General features: G+C 40.4%; 3 protein-coding genes across 3 annotated transcripts; 2 read left to right on the top strand and 1 right to left on the bottom strand.

Moving 5' to 3' along the window:
• The first annotated feature begins 9,180 nt into the window (after nucleotides 1–9,180).
• Nucleotides 9,181–10,184, top strand: LOC122012123 (zinc finger Ran-binding domain-containing protein 2-like). Its single transcript, XM_042568572.1, has 3 exons — nucleotides 9,181–9,574; nucleotides 9,855–9,928; nucleotides 10,028–10,184. The coding sequence occupies exons 1-3, from the start codon at nucleotides 9,225–9,227 to the stop codon at nucleotides 10,039–10,041; spliced, it is 438 nt and encodes a 145-aa protein (XP_042424506.1). The 5' UTR covers nucleotides 9,181–9,224; the 3' UTR covers nucleotides 10,042–10,184.
• A 1,594-nt stretch (nucleotides 10,185–11,778) lies between these two features.
• On the top strand, nucleotides 11,779–17,022 carry LOC122012109 (mediator of RNA polymerase II transcription subunit 17-like). The gene is made up of 8 exons (XM_042568563.1): nucleotides 11,779–11,935; nucleotides 12,013–12,226; nucleotides 14,094–14,207; nucleotides 14,587–14,672; nucleotides 14,751–15,141; nucleotides 15,215–15,679; nucleotides 15,766–16,083; nucleotides 16,508–17,022. Exons 1-8 carry the CDS (start codon nucleotides 11,835–11,837, stop codon nucleotides 16,829–16,831), a joined length of 2,013 nt encoding a protein of 670 aa, XP_042424497.1. The 5' UTR covers nucleotides 11,779–11,834; the 3' UTR covers nucleotides 16,832–17,022.
• Nucleotides 17,023–17,212: 190 nt separating this feature from the next.
• Nucleotides 17,213–20,280, bottom strand: LOC122012408 (phospholipase D alpha 1-like). Its single transcript, XM_042568925.1, has 5 exons — nucleotides 20,254–20,280; nucleotides 20,042–20,173; nucleotides 19,814–19,894; nucleotides 17,857–19,723; nucleotides 17,213–17,783 (listed from the first exon to the last, which is right to left on the bottom strand). Exons 2-5 carry the CDS (start codon nucleotides 20,144–20,146, stop codon nucleotides 17,338–17,340), a joined length of 2,499 nt encoding a protein of 832 aa, XP_042424859.1. The 5' UTR covers nucleotides 20,147–20,173; nucleotides 20,254–20,280; the 3' UTR covers nucleotides 17,213–17,337.
• Nucleotides 20,281–21,380: the final 1,100 nt, after the last annotated feature.

Below are 21,380 nucleotides of genomic sequence, written 5' to 3'. Positions count from 1 at the left end.
GTTGACGGAGACAAGGGTTTAAGGTCGTCGCTCGACCATTGACGGTGACAAGAGTTTAAGGTCACCGCTCGACCGTTGACGGAAATAAGAGTTTAAGGTCGCCGCTCGACCGTTGATAGGAATAAGGGTTTAAGGTTGTCGCTCGACCTTTGACGGAGACAAGAGTTTATAGTCGCCGCTCGACTTTTATCTTAGCCGATCAACTCAAGAGTCTGGATAACTTATTTTTTATTCATGTCTATCCTGTATCCAAAAGGCATATGCACAGATACATCTATATTTACTTACACACCTCTTATCTGACCCTATAGGGTTGGAGATGATTCGCGCTCCATGGCCGTTCGAGCGCCTTCTGTCTTCATCCTCCAAGTAGTAAGTCTCGGGCGTAGCTTCTGTATGACCTTAAGGTCCTCCCCATGGTGCATCGAGTTTGTTGACATCGCCAACCGGCTTGATTTTCTTCCACACCAGATCTCCGACCTGGAAAGACCTCGGGATCACCCTTCGATTATAGTTCTGCCTCATCTGCTTTCGGTATGCCATTGGCTAGATGGCGGCTTTGTCCCACGATTCACCCACCAAGTCGAGCTCCATTAACCTCCGCTCAGTATTTCTCTCGTCATAGAGTTGTACCCGGTCGGATTCTACTCCAACCACCATGGGGACCACTGCTTCTCCATACACCAGCTGAAATGGTGTTACGTTAGTCGTTTCTTTTGGAGTCATGTGAAGTGCCCATAAGACACTTGGGAGCTTGTCGACCCAGCTGACTCCTGCATGGTCGAGCTGAGCTTGTAAGCCTCTAAGGATCTCTCAATTTGTGACTTTCGCTTGGCTGTTGCTCTGGGGGTAGGCTACTGAGGTGAAGGTCTGCTGAATGTCATAGTCATCGCACCACTCCCTGAGCCTCCGATCCTTGAATTACCTCTCGTTATCCAAGATGAGCGAGTGGGGGATGTCGAATCGACACAAGATGTTTTGCCAAATGAATTTTATGATCATTTGCTCACCTATCCTTGCTAGTGGTTTGACTTTAACCCACTTTGAGAAGTAGTCCACCACGATGAGCAAGAACCTCTGCTGACTAGTCACTATGGGAAATGGTCCCACGATGTCCATGCCCTATTGGTCTAACGAGTAAGACACCGTGGATTTCTTCATCTCCTCGATTGGTCGATGCGGGATGTTGGATTTTTAGCGGTATCCTCTTGGAGAGTTGGCCAAAAATGTCCGGCCAGTAAAATCTTTCGAGCCAGCAGTATCCTCTTAGCGATTGAAGTTGAGACATGCATGGATGCAGGTGGCTGGAGATGCGACTATCAAAATGCCAAGTCATTAGTATAGGGCTAAGAGTTTCGGGCCTATCATAAGGCAGAGCCACTAGCAAGGGCTAGGAGGGTAGGGACTGTTGCTAGCGTGGGGCTAGCAACGTCGTGCCTGTCATAAGGTGGAGCCACTAGCAAGGGATAGGAGAGCCATGTGTCTCGGTGGAGCTGTTAGCATAAGAGGGTAGGTTAAGTCTTGGTCGCTAGTACGATGCTAGGTTTTCCTAGTTTTTTGTAAGACAGAGCAGTTAGCGAGTAGGTCTAAGAGGGCAGACTGAGTCTCAGTCGCTAGAGTGATGCTATATTTTCTTGGCTTTTCATAAGATGGAGCTGTTAATGAGTGGGGCTAAGAGGGAAGGCTGAGTCTCAACTGTTGGGACCTTGACGTCCGCTAGAGGGGGGAGGGGGTGAATAGCGTTTCACCCAAATCGATCGCTTCCTATAATGTTAGTTCACAGTGGAAATACAAAAACAAATACTGACAAGAGAAAGTAAATCTAACACGTTGATTTAACTTGGTTCGGAGATAAAGCTCCTACTCCACGACTGTCTGTAAGGTGGACGATTCTGATCCGTCGGTGGATGACTCCCCGAAAAACCTTCGGCTAGCTCAAGCTTCTTTTCGATGGAGAAACCTCACCACAAACACTTAAATACAAGCACACCAATCACACGAAGGCTTGAGAGACTCTAATATGCTTTAACCAAATCTATTTCGTCAACCATGGCCGACCATCCCAATCTCTATTATATAGAGCTTGAGAAATTAGCAAGGCTGATTTTACGATTACCAGTCGACTGGTCCTTGCACCAGTCGACTGGTGCCAGCCCAACGGTACTCCAACGACTCTCTACCAGTCGATTAGTCCTTGCACTAGTCAACTGGTGCCTAGTCGTTCAGGCACTAGATTATTAAATTAATTTAATGTGTATAATAGAAATTTGAATCATTTTGATTTATTAACATTTTAGAAAAATTAAATTTATAGACCTTCTATTCCTATTTTCTATCCAATTCTTTTTGTAAAAAATAAAAATATTATCTATTAACAATTTTTTTTAAAATTTTTTTACTATTATATTATTTTTAATAAATTTATTAAAAAAAATTAGTTTTTTCGATTTAAAATTATTTCAAAAATTAGTTTTAGAATATCTTAATTTTTTATGATAAAATATTATGTTTTCTATCACTAAAAAATATTTCAATTTTTTTTACTGTTATATAAATTATTATGAATTTTTTACCAAAAATATTATTTTAATAAATAAAAATTTTTTAAAATTAATTTTTAAAAATTTTAATTTTTATATAGATACATATTATATTTTATATGCTTAGAAAAATTAACAAGATTTTTTTAAACTTTATCCTATTTTTAATCATTAAGTTTCAAAAATACGTATTTAGGTTCTAAAATATTTATTCTAGAAAAAATAATATTTTGTGAAAATTTTTATTCTAGTTTGAACAGTTCTATGAAATGTTAACAAAAATATTTAGGATTTTTCAAAAATTAAAAATAATTTTTAAAATTAATTTTGGCAAAAATAAGTAATATTTCTTAAAAATTATTTTCTATGACAAAATATTTCGGTAAAAATACAAGACTTTAGATATTTTTAAACCAGACCCTCAAATTTTTCTTGTATTTTTATGCTTTTATTTCTATTTTTCTCTAATTTTTTTATATGATAAAAAACGAGAATAATTAGAAATTAAGTTTAAGAGAGGATTTGTTTTAAATTAACATATTTATTTACAATTAAAATAAATCTATTTAATTATCATATTTACTTTATAATTACTTTTTACTTATTTGTTTAACCTTAATCTTAACTCGGGTTGATACATATTAAACAGGAGGGAAATTATAAGTACTTCAAGTTGATTTTGATGTGATCAACCAAATTAAGTTAGGTCTTGTGTCTTTTGATGTCTTATGTCTAAGTGTGCAGAAACTCAAAAATATAAAAAATGAAGCGGAAGACGCGACGAGCGAGAATAGACTAAAGAGTGACAAGATAGATGGGTCGAAGGGCTCGTTACACCCAAGGAACGAAAAAATGTAGAAGAGTACACAGCTGGGTAAGAAGGGCACAAGCAGAGTGTTCGAGGGATGAGAAGCCGGGGAGGAAGCTTTACTCGAGAAGAAGGTAAGAGTTGGGTTCGAGTGACCTCAATTCCAGATGATCGGAACATCACCCAAAGAAGTGCAAGAAAGAGTTAACCATTTGAAGGTTAACTGGACGAGCTGAAGGTAACTCTAAGCTAGTTGGAGGCGCCTCCAATATTGTTGGTGGCGCCCGATGCCTCTTGATGGATGTGCCCTGATAGAGGTTGGAGGTGCCCTCATGCCTCTCTTGGAGACGTCTAGAGTTTCTATAGAGGTGCTTCTAATGAATAGTATTGTTAGAATACCGTTGAGATGAGAATAATCTTTATTCTCTTGGAGGCGCCTTAGATCCCTTTAGAGGTGCTTCTAACTGACGTGAACTAATGGTAACTTTTTCCCAAGAGGATATAATTAAAATTCCCCTGTATCTAGGAATCAAAATATAATAATTGTATTAACTTCTTAAGTAATTTCTGAGCTTTCAAATGTGTAAGAGACTACTCTACCTTCAATGAAGGAGTCTTTTTAGTGAGCTTTTCAACTGTCTTAAATTAACAACCACTTAGATTGTAATCAAGTACATTCTGAATATTTTTATTTTTTTTAGTTATTTCTTTCATGTTAATTATTTATTTTTATTAATATTGTTTCGCTGCTAAGCTGAAAATGCAAGAGATTGGTTCTAACTTCTTCCAGGGCTATTCACACCCCTCCAGTCAGTCTACATGAACCTACAAATTCAACTACATTGAATGAGTTGAGTGCCGACCTTCCCAATATGACATTGCAAGATGATAGAGCGTTGACCACTATTAAGATGGTGCTCCAGGTTTATCTTAAATGTTCTTCACCTAGTGAGAGTGAAAGATTGATCTATCCCAATGGTTGTAACTCATGATCGGTAAACCCAAACAGAGCATTTGATCTAGGTCGTAGCTTCTCTCGATCGATTTGCATTAGGTCGAAGGTTTCCTTGTACAACACATTCACTAGGCTTCTAATGTCTATGAACACTGTCGCCACATTGTAGTTAGCGACAGTGTCAAGGATCACTAAGGTGGCAGCGTGCGGGATGACAACTCTTTCAACGTCCTAAGGCCCGAACTTTATAAGAGGACCTCTCCCCCGACCTATTCCGATGTTGATGCTGTAGTTTGCCAACTTTCGTTAGTGAGCCTTTCTGCCTTAGTTAGAGTCTCCATCTGTAGAGTCACCCTAGATCATATTGACATTGCGCCGATGGACAACATTATCCTGATGATCTTGATGATGATCACGGTGATCATCTCAACGATCGTCTTGGTGGTCGTTATGGTGATCAAGGAAGTGGCATCGAGGAGGTTCTGATGTCTGTCTGATCATCTCAAGATTGAATTGATTCTACATTGCTTCGATTGATCTCCCGAGTCGTTGCACCTAATGTACCTGATGGGTGTATGTTTGATATCAATGGGCAAAGTTCTCCCGCTTTGGTGTTGCTATTTTATGACTTGGTTGACTTCTTCCGCAAACTGCCGACGCTCTTGAGTGTCATGAGTGTTTGACTAATGATAAGTGTAGAAACGAACCAACTTCTCCTGGGATGGCTAGGTTGGTCCTTTTGCAAATGAAGGAGCCAAGTCCACAACTTGCACTCATTCCTCTTTACAAATTGTGAAATAGTTGAAGAGTTGATGAGAGATCTAGTTCCTTGGTAGAGGATAGAGAGGCTTCTTGTCTAACTGAGGGGCTAGAATGGCATCACTCTTGCGTGCAAGCTGAGTCTCTTCCAAATGTATGTACTTCTCAGCTAGTTTCAGTAGCCTTTCATAGTTTACCAAAGGCTTTTTCTTTAGAGATCTAAAGAAATCACATCTACAAGCCCTTGGAAGAAGGCGCTAGTCAAGATCTCTAAAGGAGCTGATGGGGAATCCCAAACGACTCAGTTGCACCACTAGAGGTACTCTCGGAGGGATTCCCATGGCTTCTACTTCATTGTGAATAAATTGAGAGGTGTCTTCTAATACCTTTTACAGTTGACAAATTGGTGTAGGAAAGCATCTTTGAAGTCGTTGAAAGAGTTGATAGAAGAAGTTGGATGCCGACTAAACCACCATTAGGTTGAACCTGATAAAGTAGTCAAGAAGACTCAGCACTTAACACCATCGATATATTGGTGCAGTAGGGAGATATTTTCAAAACTGCATAAATGATATTTTGGGTCTGACAACCCCATGTACTCACCTAGTTACAACTGTCAAAAGGGAGAGACAGTTCTTGCTCGAGGACTTCTCTATAAGTACTCAGCATTTAACACCCTGGTCCCTCGAATGCTTCCATCATTGGAGGCTTGCATCTTTCTTTTGCAGCCGTGAGGGGATGTCTCCCCCGCTTACGATTTATGTGAGTCTTTTCCTAAAAGGTTTGCACCCTTGTGGATTAACACCATGACCGGCAAGACCCCTGCGAAGGGTGATGATATATTAACCTAAGGAGGAGGCACGCCTGTCAAGGAGGAGGGCCTCCCGCTAGCGTTGATTTTGTCACAGAGCATATTATACTGCCTGACCACCAGTTGGCTAATGTCTTCTTAAGTCATGGGCCCATAGTTGTTGCTTCCCTATGACCTCTCTCTCAGACGGAGTTGTTGTTGTTGGTAGTCCTTTTATTATGAACTATTATTGTGTCTTGGCTCAGAGTTTCCATAGACGACACTAGAATACCGTGGATAGTCAAGCCTTCAGTCAAGGAACGGGCTGACGCACGTGCTCTCCAGAGATTGTTAGTGAGGAGGATGAAGGGAACTGAAAGGCACTCCAAAAGAGGGTTAGACTGGCATTGAGGAGTCCCGACAGACCACTCCAATTCTCACGTTAAGATTTACTTGAGGTAGCATGCGGTACAAAAAAGATGGAGAAGAAAAAGAAAACATGGTGAAGTTGTAAATAGTCCAGAATCCTTTGCCCTTATCCTCTTTAGGGCTTATATAGTTGTCATAAGCGTTGAACCAGGTGGACCGACTAAAGGGGATAAATAGTCTACAATAAAAATTAGAACTTCTCTTGTTATTGAACTAGCAAGTAAACACTAATTAATTAGACAAAATAACAAAAAATAATAAAAGGCATGGGTTTTTACTTGGTTACAACTTGGGTGATTGTCGATCCAAAACTATGGAAAACTCACTAACAAAGCTCCTTTGATAGAGGTTGAAGGTGGAAAAGCCCCTTACAACAGTTGAGAGTACACACTTTTAAGAATAAGAATGAAAATATAAGTACAGGTATATTTTTTTAACAATTAGCTTTAGGGTGCTATTTATAGGTCATTGGTCGAAGTTACCATTTGCTGATGTGACACATCCGAGTCACCTCAAATGCTAGGAGGCACCTCCAAATGGATAAACTTTATCCTTATCGTTGCTAATGTTCAGCTGAACTGGTGGATGTGAGACACTTCGGTTCATCAGAGGCGTTCTGTTAGGCTAAGTTGGAATCCGTTGCTTATCCGCACCGCAATGGTTATGATCATTAGAGGTGCCTCTAGCTGATCTGAGACGCCTTGGTTTCTATTTATCTAAGGCACATTCAGTCCATCGGAGGCACCTCAAGTCCCATTCGTAGCAGTGACTTCTTTGGGAATCCAATGCGCCTCAATCCAACTAAGGCGTCTCAAGTTTTTAAGTCTTCAAGGTCAACTTTCGAGTTGACCATTTTTGGACTCCGCTCGCTTAGGTGATGCTTCAGTAGCCCAGAGTTGAGGTCACTGAACCTAACTCTGTCTTTCTTCTCAAGTAGACTTCCTCTCCGCTTCTCGTCCCTCAGATGGGCCACGCGCATCCTTCTCACTCAACAGGTGTATTCTTCCGCAGCTCCTCGTCCCTTGGATGTACCTAGCCAGTCAACTAGATCCCTTTCCGTGTATCCTTCTCGTTCGCTACGTCTTTTGCTCAACTTCTGTGTTTCTAAGTCGTTGCACACTCATACACAAAGCATCAAACACACAGAACCTAACTTAACTCGGTTAATCACATCAAAACTAATTCGGGGTCCTTACAAGAAGAGCATCTACTAGTTAGATGCTACGATGCATACTCCTCCATCATCCTCGTATGGGCCATAAAGTGGGCAGTTAGGGGACCAAATCTGATACCCCTTAACTGTCTCTTCATTTATCTAGTGTCACGTGTTCTGGAATATTCGTTATTATTATCGACACCTTTTGAGAAAATTGGCCTCATGAACGAGGGGTTAGTGTGGGTTCGATCCAATATTGAGGAAATGACATCAATGTTGAGTGGCCTTGAGGATAGATGAAGTTGGCAATTGAGTTCGAGACATGCATGATGCTGGAATCTGAGACTGAGACCTGGGTGATGTTGGGATTTAAGATTGATGTTGAGGGCGTCGACAACTATGACCGAGACACTAGTGAGGCTTGGATCTGAGACTGAGACTAGGATCTGGGTGATGTCGAGATCTGAGATTAATACCGAAGGTATTGACAATTGTGTTTGAGACATGGATGAGGCCAAGATATGAGATTGAGATGTGGATAATGCCAAGATATGAGATTGAAGGTATCAGCAATTGCGGCCGAGACACAGGTGAGGCCTAGATCTGAGATTGGAACCCAGGTAATGTCGTGATCTGAAACTTATACTGAAGGTATCGACAATTGTGATCAAGATACGAGTGAGGTCGAGATCCAAGACTGATATTGGGATTTGGATAATGACGGGATCTGAGATTGATACTGAACGTGTCAACAACTACTGCAGAGATGCATGCATAAGGCCAAGATCTAAGATTGAAACTGAGATTCAGATGATGTTAAGATCAGACTGATACTAAAGGTGTTAATAATTATGACTGAGATTGATACGGGGTGGATTGTTGAAACTGGGAGGGTGTTAAAATCTGAGATTGAGAAGATGTTGATAGCTGAGATCGAGATATGTTAGCTGACTTGTTCGATCAAATTTGAGTTTCATCTGGGGCTACGTCTATTTTTTTTTTTTTTTGTCATATTTGACTCATTTAGATTTTGACCGACAATTAAAAATGACTTTTAACTGCACGCAGCATGTGGGGGCTACGTGGCGGCAAGAATTCGCCACATCAACTATAAATGTCGACATCTGAGAGACAAAAAGGAACCGTCTAATGTTCTATAGGAGGTATAGTACATGTACTGGTCCAAATAAGTGTGATTAGTCATCATGCCTTTAGGCAAAAGGAATATATACTATGGCTACTCAAGTGGAAGATGCAATTGCTAGTTAGCCCACGTCTATCTTTTTCCACTTAGTCCTGAGCAAGAATCTAAAACGTAGCGGATAAGAAGCTAGTCGCTAACATATCGCAACAGTCTACATTTTGTTGTGCATGACCACCTCACATTGAACACACCAAGAAAAAGTGGCTAGGAAGGTTCCATTTTGCCGCCACGATCACACATGAATGAATTGTGAAATTAATTAAAATGTGATTATATATCTTCGATATGTGCCTTCCTTTATATATATATATATATATATATATCGAACATGAACTCCCCACATACAACCTTCCTTGGTGGTTTTTTTTTTCCTTTTTGTTTTACAACTTTACAAAAGAATATCGCATAAAGAATATTAAGACGCTGGCTAGGTTGGAACCTGAACTATTACGTACCTCGTTATAATCCCACATGCCTCTATGTATCTCTTCCCTTCATATATAAATCCTACCCCTCCAAGACTTAATTCAATCGAGATCACTGACCAATTGTTGGTTTAATTAATAAGCTAAACGATATCAAAATGAGCGGGGGGATGTCGAGGAAGCCTGGGGATTGGGTGTGCAGGTCGTGCGAGTACGTGAACTTTTGTCGGCGGGACTCGTGCCAGCGGTGCGGCGAGCATAAGCTTGGGGCGGAGCGGCTGGACTACACCAGCATTGGTGGCAGCTGGGACGTCAAGCCCGGCGACTGGTATTGTTCCGCCTGCCGGGTCCACAACTACGCCAACCGCCCTTCCTGCTTCAAGTGCGGCGCTTCCAAGGACGACTCCGCCTCCGCCATCGCCAGCTCCTGGGGCTTCCGCTGCGACACCGCCTCCGGCGCCGCTAACTGCTCCTCCTCCTGGAAGTCCGGCGACTGGATTTGCTCCAGGTATAACATGCATATATCTTATTCTCTAACACCACGCACAGTTGCAGTGAAGTTACTTTAATAATATTCATGCACCAGTACCACATTGTTCATCAAGTCGCGTACTATCTTGCTCAATAGATGCTGTGCGTCGAGGAGATGCCAAGTGTTGAGTATAACACGATCGACTTTTATATACATGAATGAATGAGATGATGGAACGTCTTTATCGATAGCTTTTCAGCCAATCTCTGTAATTGAACTAATCCTAATGGTCTGTTATATGCTTTAATGTATTCAGATTAGGTTGCAATGAGCACAACTATGCGAGAAGGATGGAATGTTTCCGATGCAATGCACCGAGATCAGACTGTGGTAATTAATCATCATTTTTTTATTAATTAAATAGCTTAATTCAAGGCTCCTATTTTCTAAATTATACGAAAGTGCCAATTATATATATTTTCGTTGCAGGTTCAGAATACTAATATATAGGCGAGCACATGAAGAGACTTTTTCAAACAAGTCAATAAATATATGTTGTGTCCCTTTTTGTTTCAGCTGGTGTGTGTGCGTATATATATATAATCGAGACTGTAAGCATGTTATCAGCTAATTAAAGTCTACACTGTTACTGAATTTAAGACTATCTTTTAAAGAGTATATGCTTAATTAATTTAATTGTATTGTCAACAAATTCTGTCAATTCATTCTGCTTTGAGCAATGTAGCTTTCTCTGCATGCCTCTGGGGTCACAAGGTAGTTTTGTATGTAATCCCTATTGATAAATAAATCTTTACATGTAGTTTTCATCTATGAAAATTTTTATTTTCACTTCCCAGTCAAACATATTTACTTAATTGTTCATGATATTTTTAGGTATAAAAAATCTAAAAATCGGTATAAATCCTCTTAAATTGAGTATATTAACTTAAAATCTAGTATATTTTATATTAAATTGAGTACGATTCTTTTTTTCACTCAAAATATACTCGGTTTTAGTTTAATGTACTGAATTTAATAGGAATTATACTCATTTTTAGACTATTTATACCGAAAAATATGAGGGTTAATTTTGATAGAAAATATACTTGATCCTAGTATAGAGTGCTGGATTCTAGTGTAAAGTGTTGAATTTAACAAGAATTATCCTTGTTTTTAGACTTTTTATACCTAAAAAATAAGAGGGACAATTTTGATAGAAAATATACTCGATTTTAATATAAAGTGCTGACTTTAAGAAGAATTATACTCGTTTTTGGACTTTTTAATTCAATTTTGGACTTTTTTTACCTAAAAAAATCTGGGAGACAATTTAAGTAATAATATTTGCATGAGGAAGTTGAAACAAGTAATACTTTGCATGCAACGAGTGAAAACAAAATTTTTTAAATATGAGAATTGCATGCAAAGTTAACATTATGATTGAAGATTTTTATCTGTGCATAGATTATATACGACAAGAGCAAAGGATGGGAGCTAATTGATTTAATTTGCATGGAAATATCATGCAACCAAGAAAATATTAATGCACCGATAATGCAAACGTTAATTAATATTTAATTAATCTAATTTTTAATATTGCTTGTTGAGCTCATTTCATATTTCATATTTCATATTTCATATTTGATTCAAGGCCTCGTAGTCTATCTATTTTTTTTTAAAAAAAAAATCTTATAATTTATTTAATTTTGTTTTTTTATTCTTTAGTTTATAATATTATATTTTACTCTTCAAAGTTTATAAATAAAAATATCATTGGCCTTAACATCTAAAATCATATGATTAATTAGGATATAAAATCATTTATCTAACATCTAATTAAAGTTAAATCATATGATTCAAAAATGAGATTTTTTAATTATAATATATTTTTAATAAAATTATTAGACAAAATAAGAAGAAAGATTTTTAAAAAATGAGGTTAGGAAATTCTTTCGAATGCATCTATGTTATCGGAGGAAAGATTTAAAAAAAAAAACTATATAGGGTAAAATATAGTATTCTAAATTGTAAGGGATAAAATGTAAAAAAGAAGTTAGATTGCGAAGGCAAATTAAGTTTTCCCGCGTAACAAATTTTTTTTTTAATTTAAATAGTCTTGCTTAATTTTTTGGGGTGAAAATAAAAAAGGCCTCCTATTTTTTTTAAAAAAAATATCAAAAATATTTTATCGTATTTTTTATTTTAAAAACTCTTATTTCACGGTATTTTAAAAACCCTCATCAAACACAGTACGCATCGACCTGGCGAATCAAGTCCGGCTTCCCGTTCGAAGGCCATGGAGGAGGGCGGCAGGAGGAGGATATCGATCGATCTCGACAGGCTCCCGATCAAGCGCTTGGACGCCATCGATGAGATCGGCAACGAGCAATTCCCTCCGTGCGCATCTTTCCCCCTCATTTGTCTTTTGACTGATGTAGCTGGCGCGCCGCGCCTGAGCTTCTTCCTCCTTGCAGAGATGTTAGTCACGAGGAGAAGCGCCTCGGTATGATTCGGAGAATCGACTTCTCCTCCATTGTGGCGGATAGCGTTGGCACGAGGAAAAAGCAGAAGACGACCCCTAAGGAGGCCGCTCCCGCACCTCAGCAGGCCTGGCCCTGGCAGGGCTTTGTGGAAAATCTGCAGCTTGCCCACCAGGAGTTATCAGTCATCATCGATCTGATCAACACGGTTCGTTCTCGCCTCTCTGGAAGTTGCTTTCTAATTTAGAGGAGAATCTGATTTTTCACCCCTTCATCTCATTAACAATCATGAACTTAGGAGTAGCGGTTACAATATTGACCTAGGATAAAGTGAAAGTGGTAGCCTCGTGCATTAAAGTTGTGGAGATTCCTTTGAGATTATGCGTTTAGGGTTTTATTTTAGAGTTCTTTAGATATGCGCTTGGTTTTAGGGTTCACTTGATGGTTTAATTAGCTGTAATATTCACTAAATGGTGGTCGAAATCTTATTCTTTGGTGAGAAATTTTGTCGTTTACTTCTCGCAGTCATATTAACAACACTTTCCATTTGCTTCCTGGATCTTGAAAAACTCTTGTCATACAGAAATCAAAATTTGCTTTATTTTAAATAAATTTTTTTGAAGAGACGGATTTTATGGAGTTACGTCTGATTATGGGGCGACAATAAATGGTGTTGGATTGGTTTAACCTTATGTTTGCAAAGGAAACGAGTCAAACTGTGTAGCAGTGAATGTGAAATAACGGTTGGAGGTTTTAGACTATTTCCCTGTGTACGAGTTATCTACAACAGAATTGAGGTATAGTAACTGTGAACTACATGGAAAATAAAATGGTTCGTGCTTTTAGTTACCTCTTATTTTATTCATATGCACATTCTAATAAATCTAGTATCTAATTGCAGTGTTTGATCATCTTTGTTAGACATTTTAGCTAAGTAATAAAAAAAATCTAGTATCTCATTGCAGTATCTGGCCATCTTTGCTGGACTTATTTTCTTCATACAACCAAGATTTTTCTTTAAAAAATTTCAACTGATTGTTAATCAACATTATAGCCTTTGGACTTTGGGTGCTGAATTGATAGCAATGAAAATTATTTAAATTTGTTAACTAATGAATACTTATATATGTAGAGTATGATCTCCCACCTATTTGTTTAGATGTTTGAAACTTTATGCACGTTGATATGGGAAACCTACAATAAAATTATGTGGCTTGCAACAGAGCTTAGGCTATTTGCTCTTACTTAGGCTAATTCTCCAATGTACCAGTATGAATTGGTTGTAGACTTGTAGTTGGGATGAAATTGTAGCAGTTAAGATGAAGTGGATTGAGTGGAACAGTTTGGATGAAACATAAGCAGTTTGCATGAAGTGACAATTTGTAGGTGAAGACAGTTCTCTAACTAGATAACTAATTAAAGATGTTTAACTTGATGGGGTGAAGAAGCTTCCATTATAAGGTGAATAGGTTTTCCCTTGTGAGGTGAAGTTTCCATTATGAGTTAAAGAGGTTTCCTATATGAGGTTAAGAGGTTTACCTTTTGAGGTGAAAAGGTGGAGATGCGCATAGCCAAAGTGAATTTTTCAGATGAGATGGTTCGAGGATCAGGAGTTTTGGGATCTTAGCAGTCAAGATAGAATAAAGGATTAAGAATCTCTCTCCTGGAAAAATCCCCTTATTATGGCACCTAACTCCTATTTATGGTTCATGGTTATTTGCCATCTTGTAATGCCAACTATCGACACATGTTATGCTCCCATTGGTCAATGTGTATGAGGTTGTTATAGATTCATCTCTCCCCTGCCCAATCTTTTTTCCCTCTTTGGGACACATGATGGATTGTCATTTGCAGGTACACACAGTATGGTACATCCTGTACTACATGATATATGTATCTCCAGTCAAGAATTAAAAATGTTGTCTTTTCATCCTTTTCATTTCTGAATCTGTAGAGTCTTGTTGAGAAATATGAAAAATTTTACGATCTCTTCCATCATAAAAATAATAGAACTTTATTTTTTTTTTGTGTAATTAGAAATTAGAGTATGACTTGCTTCTGGGCAAAAAATGTAGGTTGAAGCCAATGATGCAGTAGCAGTGTCTGGAATGCAGAGACCTAAGCAGCTGCCAAATGAAAATCTGTCAGACCTTGCAGTATCTGCAGCAACTAAGCTTCAACGTCTCCGGGTATTATATTTTATTAAAAAAAATGATAACAGCTTTATTTTTTTCTTGTATACTTTTAAATTTGCAGCATGGGCTTTATAGATTGAATACGGTGGCCCTTTTAGTATCTGAGAGGCAGCATGAAATTTCCTCAAACTCCAATAGAAGTGCATATAATTTACCCTAGCTTATGCAAGTGTCAAAGTATTTATGTTTTGTTTTTTTATGTCAAAGAAAAGGCAGCAATGCTTTCTTTTGAAACTGATTACTACTTTGTTTTGACAGATTAAATTATGATTCTAATTGCTTTTCTCCAAGTAAACGATCCACATCTTGTGGTTATTTCCAAATATGTAACAGGATACACAGTTGTTTCTATCTCTTATTGAATTTCATACAGAATCTTGGTAGGTACTTCAAACAATCTTCGAAAGCATTAGAACTGAAAGTCTCAAGAGAGGCAAGATTCTATGGATCACTGATCAGGTACTTGCTCCACATTTAATAATAAAGTGCTCCAAAATCTGGGAAATATTATCTAATTTATGTTCCATTGACTGACAGATTGCAGCAACACTGGAAACTTAAACGACAACGTGTGTTAGCAGGTCCAGGTAGTGATGGGTTCTCATTTGATCTGTTAGACAATACATCATCAGATACTACTATGCTATCTCGTCCATTGCCCAATGCTTTAGTTCGCATTGTTCGTGAGAATGCAGGCCTTTTGGCCATACAAAGACCTCCAAAATCATTTCGATGCATATCGATAAGTTATACTGGGACCAATTTTAGTTCTAGAAGTAAGAAGCCCCTTAAAGGGAATATATATAACTCAGTTGAGAATCCTCAAGCAAACAAGAAAGCAGCTTTAACTGATGAAGATGTCAATTCATGGGTCAAAGATACACATTCAGTTCTTCGTGAAATTCATCAATCAATTTTTCTGGAGCAGGTACTTCTCTATTGTTTTCTTCAGCATTACATTATTCATAGCTGCTGATTTTTTTTTGTTTTGTTAATTGCAGGTTTTTGATAGGGTGAATCATGAAAGTTACTGCACTTCACCAGGAATTCATGTCACTGGGATGCTAGAAGACCTTTTACAGTTAGCTGTTGGTCAAGATACATCTATTTGTATGTCCCTTGTATCCGTTAAGAAAGAAGATGACTTTCTTGACTCCAGGGGACTTTCTCAGAAAGGCAATAATGGGTTTACTCATTCTGACTCATCAGCACTAGTAGCGAATAACGAGAAAGATGAATTTAATCAAAATAACTTGGAAGTTCCTAGCCCTGTTGGCTTAGAAATTTATTTGGTACATATTTTCCACAAAAATTCCTTAGTACGATTGAAGGAGAAAAATTTTTCTGCCTCAAGAGTAGCTGTTGCTGGTCATGCTGCTACTGAATCTTGTGGTCTCACTCATTTCTGTAAGACAGTTGCTCATAGGATCTTTTCCACTAAAGTTCTGGCTGAAATAGAACGTCTTGTAAGAAGTGACCCTTTCCCTCTATAGTTTGACAGTGAATTAAAAAGTAGTAAAACATCTAAAGTTTTGATGTCATCTGTATGCAGGTCAGCAGGATTCCGTATGTTCAGCTGTTGTCTCACCCTCCTTGGCATTCCAGAACATCATCATGGTCTCTCTTCTTAAAATTTCCTGAGTCAGTTTTTCATACAGCTTGTCTGTCTGAGTCTTCAAATAATTATGATGTGAAGGGTTTAATTAGGCCACAAATTCATACCAAGATAGTGGTCAAGGATGACCAAGTTACAGTGAGTGGAGAAGGTGCACTCGGTACTCTCTGTTCATTCGGAATTTCTGCTGATGGTTCTTCAATGGATAGCTATGGGTGTGACTTGGATGATCTTCCACTAATTCTTCTTCAGCAGGTATCTTTATCTATTGCATATACTGCTTTGTTTGTTCTAAACTAAGATTATTGTTTTGAAGGATACTCAGCTCATACTGCTTACTGAGACCTTCGTTTCCTATCAAAATAGCTAGCCCTTGAATAGATTAAGTAAAATCTAATTGGTGAGTCTGGAACCGACAAGAAGTGCCAGTAAATGACTAGTATTCTTAATTTATTCATATTCATTTTTCTTGATTTTAACTCCTATAGGACCGTAAAGCACTTTTGCAAACAAATGTTTTAACGGTAAGTGGGTTGAGTGGAGAGACATTTTGGGGAACAAGAGTGTTATTTGGTAAATTTCAAAGGAGGAGGTTCCTTTTGGATATATTCAGTAAATTAGGTGCGCTCTTTTGGTAAATTGCCAAATAAGATTACCTCAACTTAGTTCCATTCTGCAGATTGCAGGACAGATCATTCGTTGGCTTCATGATGAAGCATTGATAGTTGGGATGAAGGTGAGCAGAGACTTTTTGTGCCTGTATCTTGAACTTGACCAAGGTGACATGCTTGGTCTTGTGGCACGTGTGGACCCAGACGACGTCAATGGCTGCATCTCATGGTGGATGATCATGGAGGATGGCATGGCAGATGATGGGAAATTCTCTACAAACTCTGGCGAGTACAAGAACCGAAGGTTTCTCGGGCATCTATCGCTTGAAGCATTGTACTCTATGTTGATGGATCTAGTGAATGTAAGCACTAATAGTTTGGGTGGATCCTAGAAGGTGATATCTATGGGTTCAACAAGTGCTCACTGAGAGTTTGATGATGCATGTCACACGTAGAAGTTGGCACTAGGAATTACGTTTTAGAATATAATTCCCTATGTCCAACTTTCCAATTAATGTAAGAATTGGTGTAGACACTTTCAGTGCCAATATATAATCAATAGAGTAATTTTTATTTACCTAGACATATAGGAGATATTGCTACATCATTATAAAATTTTTAATTTCACAAGTTTCTTGTGGTATATTATAGTACACCTACACGTTGTATTTGTTTCGTATTGGCTGCTACTAATTGACTGATATAATGAAAGATTAATAAGGTCTATTTAGTTTGAGTGGCATCTGCGACCTCTCTTAAATCAAATTCACATCTAACGTTGTTTTTTCTCCAGTTTTCTCTCCTAAGTTTTCTTAATCCATCATTGCTAATCTATCAGTTCATGTTTAAAATAACTCAAATTAGACTACTTCTATCAGACACAGATGCATAGAAGTTGTCAAGTGGTGAGAATGGAAGGAAGGTAATCCGACCTTCTCCCGAGAATAGGAGCTCTGGTATCCGGGAAGAACTTCAACCCCGGCAACTCCGTGACCTTCCCGAAGCTGGTGACGCCTACGGGGTATCTGAGAAGATGGCCCGGGAGGTCGTCGGATAGCTCCTCGCTCGCGTACAAATCCCAGTTTCGTTTGGCGACCATGTTCAGCTTCCTCACGCACTCCACGCTCCCAGGACGTTGGAAGACATCATCCTGCAAAGATTGCACTCCCAGGTGCTCGTGCCACAGTGCCCTACGAAAGCTGTAGACTTGCCCCATGGCCGGGCGCCACTCATTTGCGAGATGTTCAGGTTGGAATGCGCCAACCGCGATCTCCGAGTCTCTGGCCCCGTCCATTGATCTCTGGTTGATGTTAGCGGATCCGACGATGATGTACTCGTCATCGACTGCGAAGAATTCATTTTTTACTGTTCTCCAAGTAATAAATGTATCAAGCTGAAGATTTACGCATGCAATTACCTAACATCATCTTGGCATGGACATAGATCATGAATCGCCTTGCTTGCTGGGCTCTGCTGTAATCAGAGTTCGGCTCCGGTTGCTCCGGCGGCATGTACTCATCCCTTCTCCTCACTTCTCGATTGCCCAAGCAGAAGAAGGCCAAATAATCATCAGGATTCGCTCGAAGACCCCTGGCTCTGAGAGCTTGCGAGATGTCCTTGTACATCATCTCCATCGTCCGTCGCTGCCAATCCAAGATAGCCTGCACGGACTCGCTCTCGGGGACGCCTTCCGGCCACATCGGAATCACCACATAGGCCGCGAACGGTCTTCCAGCCTCGATCATGCTTACCACTTTGAGAGAGATCTCCTTGGGGATGAGATGCAACGCACCGATGTCCTCGACCTTGATGCCATCGGCGGCGCTCCAGTCGTATGAGCTTCCGAGGAAATACTGGTTCTCGATGTAGATGAAGTCTTTGGCTCGCCGAATCGCATGAATGTATGCGTCCTGGATACTACGCTCTATGACATGGTCCTTGCCAGTGATGAGCCCTGCTGCGGCGGCTTCCACTGGCGTGTAAGGGAATCCGTCGACCGAGCTGCTGTCGATGGAGCGAAAAAGTTGCACGCTCCAAGCTTTGTCGTCGACCACAGCCCGAACGGGCGCCAAGCGTTCGACGTCCGGCAGTAGCAGATGCTCTGCCCCGCCCTGCTTTCTCCATCTCTGCTCGAAGTTGCGCAAGACATCAACGGTCACGGGGCCTTCGAGCCTACAATGGATGTCGTGCCAGGGCTCTCTCGGGCCGCCCTTGGACCTGGACGCGCCCGGGAAGTTCGGCTGGTGGAAGTCCAGGCGGTGCGCCGTGGCAAGAGTCCGGAACAAAGAGTGCTGCTGCGTGTCGTACCTGCCGTCGCAGAGGTCGATTCCTCCGACGAAACTGCGGATCGTCCGCTTCCCATCCCGCCCGCTGTCGGCGTCCACCACCAGGGTCTTCTGGTGATGCGTAAACATGGTGGCAGTCTGGAAGTCCTGAACATAGCTCGCGGCGTCGTCGGGATTCCGAGGGCAGAGGACGCATTGCACGCCCGTGTCCCGGAAGTAGCTCGCGGTGTCCAGGTCGTGGGTGGCCATCACGCCGTCCTTCCTCAGCCGGCCGAGCCCCACCGAGGTCCGGTCGTTCCACACAAGCATCAGCACCCGCACGCCATCTCGGGCCTTCCCCTTCAGAAGGTCGCCGAGGGTGGCGTCTCCACCGGGCTTGGGCCGCTGGGGGTCGCGCACCAGAGTGATCTCGGTGAAGACCGACCATCCAGCGATGTAAATGAAGTGTCGTGCGCCGGCGATGGCGTCGAAGATATCCTCCCAGCACCGCTGAGGCTCATAGTTCCGAGGAAGGAAGCCGTCTAGGACATGGGCGTCCTGGTAGAGCGTCATCCGACAGCCCTGCCGCTGCGGGAAGAAGGTGCGCGGCACACCTGGGTGGTACAGGTTGGCGATCCCCCTTCCCCAGTTTTGCACCGGGTCTCTGTCGACGGCCACGTACCGCACTCTCACGTGCAGTTTGGCTCCTTGCTTCACCGGATTTCGGTCATCGTCGCAGATCAACAGCCACCGGTCCACCGGCGCTCCATACATCACTTCCTTCACAGGTAGGTAAGCCCGGCCAATCACGGACGCCCCAATGGCTTTGTCGGTCTTGACTGTGAAAATAATGTCGGCGGCGAGGTGCGCGCAGTAGAGATGGAATGCCTCGTTCCAGGCGAAGACGGAGTCGGCGGTTATCACTCTGGTGCGACCGACCCTGGCCTTCTCCAGGTCGATGGTGGCGTAGACGCTCACAGGGCCGAATTTATCAGAACTTTCTATTTGTTGGACGAGTTCCTAATATCGAATTTGCACCGGAAAAAGGCATGCAAAAGCAGCATTCAATTAATCGATCAATAATTTGAAGTCGAAGCTAACAAGTAAAACCTTGGGACGGCAGAAAGAAGCTCTCCTGATCCATGACAATCTTTTGAAAAGGGTTCCCTTTACTCGAGTTAGAGTGGAGATCTCAAGTTTCAGCAGCACACCATGCAAAGCATACCACTTATTATACTTGAATCGAGAGTTGCTTAATAAAAAAAAAGAGAGGAAAATGCAGAACAGAGGAATTGAAATTGGCAATGGCAGCTAGCTGCTCTGTGATAATATATATACCTTCTGAAAAGACTTTCGGCTGCTCTGGTTTTCACGTGTGTTCAGCAAAGAATCTGCTTCTAAGATCGACGCTTGCAGAGTTCCATGGAGCAAAATGTGTGCCATGCCTTACCGCGTGCAAAGAAGCAGCCCCTGCAGCATGAAAAGAATGCTTCAATGAAGTTTTCTAGTTTCAACTTGAAAGAGCAAGGCGCTTAGTTGAAGATCGTCACGTAGCAGCAAACAGGTCGTAGTTGCTTGTGACAGGAACGAAAACAAGCCCCAACTTAAATAGAGGCATCGAGAAGTTCAGCTGCCTGAGAAAGGGAAAGTATATCCACTCAGCACAAATACCAAACGTTAGCCGGAAAGACACAAGAAAGAGATCTAATTCCGAAACCAAGTACGAAGTTTGGGGATCCTGGTGGATGATAAGACGTACAACGATGAAAAAAAAAACTCTACTCAAGTTGCCGGTTTTATCCTCCAAAATTTTAAAGCTTAATAAATTTTGATTTGATTTGATTTTGTTTTTTAAAATCAAAACATTGAATGACGTACCCATAAACTAAAAATAAATAAAAAATAAAACAACACAGGTCCAAACAAAGGTCCATCGCTATCTGATTTAGGGGTGTGCAAATAGGCGAGCGGCTCTGTCAGACTTGAACTCGAAGTTAATCGAACTTGAGCTAACTCATTTAATATTCGAGTCAATCTTAAGCTCACTTAATATTGGTTTCGAGGGTTTGTCTAACCCTATGGAGTAGACTATATGTAATATATTATTTTTATTTATTTATATAATTATTGAATAATTTAGTTTCATCAAGTAATCAATGGGAAGTATTAGATAAACTCTTACCATTTTGAAAGTTTATTTTCAAAAGAATTAAATCGTTATTATGGTTTGATTTATAATATAAAAAAATTATGATAAAATTACTTCTATTTGGTTCTAGTTTGAGCTCGAAAGCTTCGCAAGCTCAATCATGCTGAATCTTTTTATTTTTTTTAAGCTCGGCTTGACTCGATTATATATATATATATATATATATATGTCTGGATTTGTGTGTGTATAACACACACCTTTGCTGTGGAACATTGCAGACTGCCCTTGTGGCTGATTCGTGCCACTTTTTTTTGAAACAAAATCTGAATACAACCTTGTTCTCATCCCAATCATCCTTTTGCCTTTTATTTTCATAAAATCAATTTTTCCTCTCCTCATTCTCCTTTCAGCATCCCCTCCCTCACTGCGATGAGCCCTCTCTCGTCACGCCCTCCTGCAAATCTAAGTTTTCCAACCCTCTCCCGTCTTGCCCACCCTCGTTGCAATGAAGCTCCTTGCGACGAAGCT

The sequence above is a fragment of the Zingiber officinale genome, chromosome 8A (assembly GCF_018446385.1).
Source record: "Zingiber officinale cultivar Zhangliang chromosome 8A, Zo_v1.1, whole genome shotgun sequence".
Lineage (NCBI taxonomy): Eukaryota > Viridiplantae > Streptophyta > Magnoliopsida > Zingiberales > Zingiberaceae > Zingiber > Zingiber officinale.
Note: the sequence above shows the minus strand (reverse complement) of the source record. Positions and strands in the feature narration are given on the sequence as shown.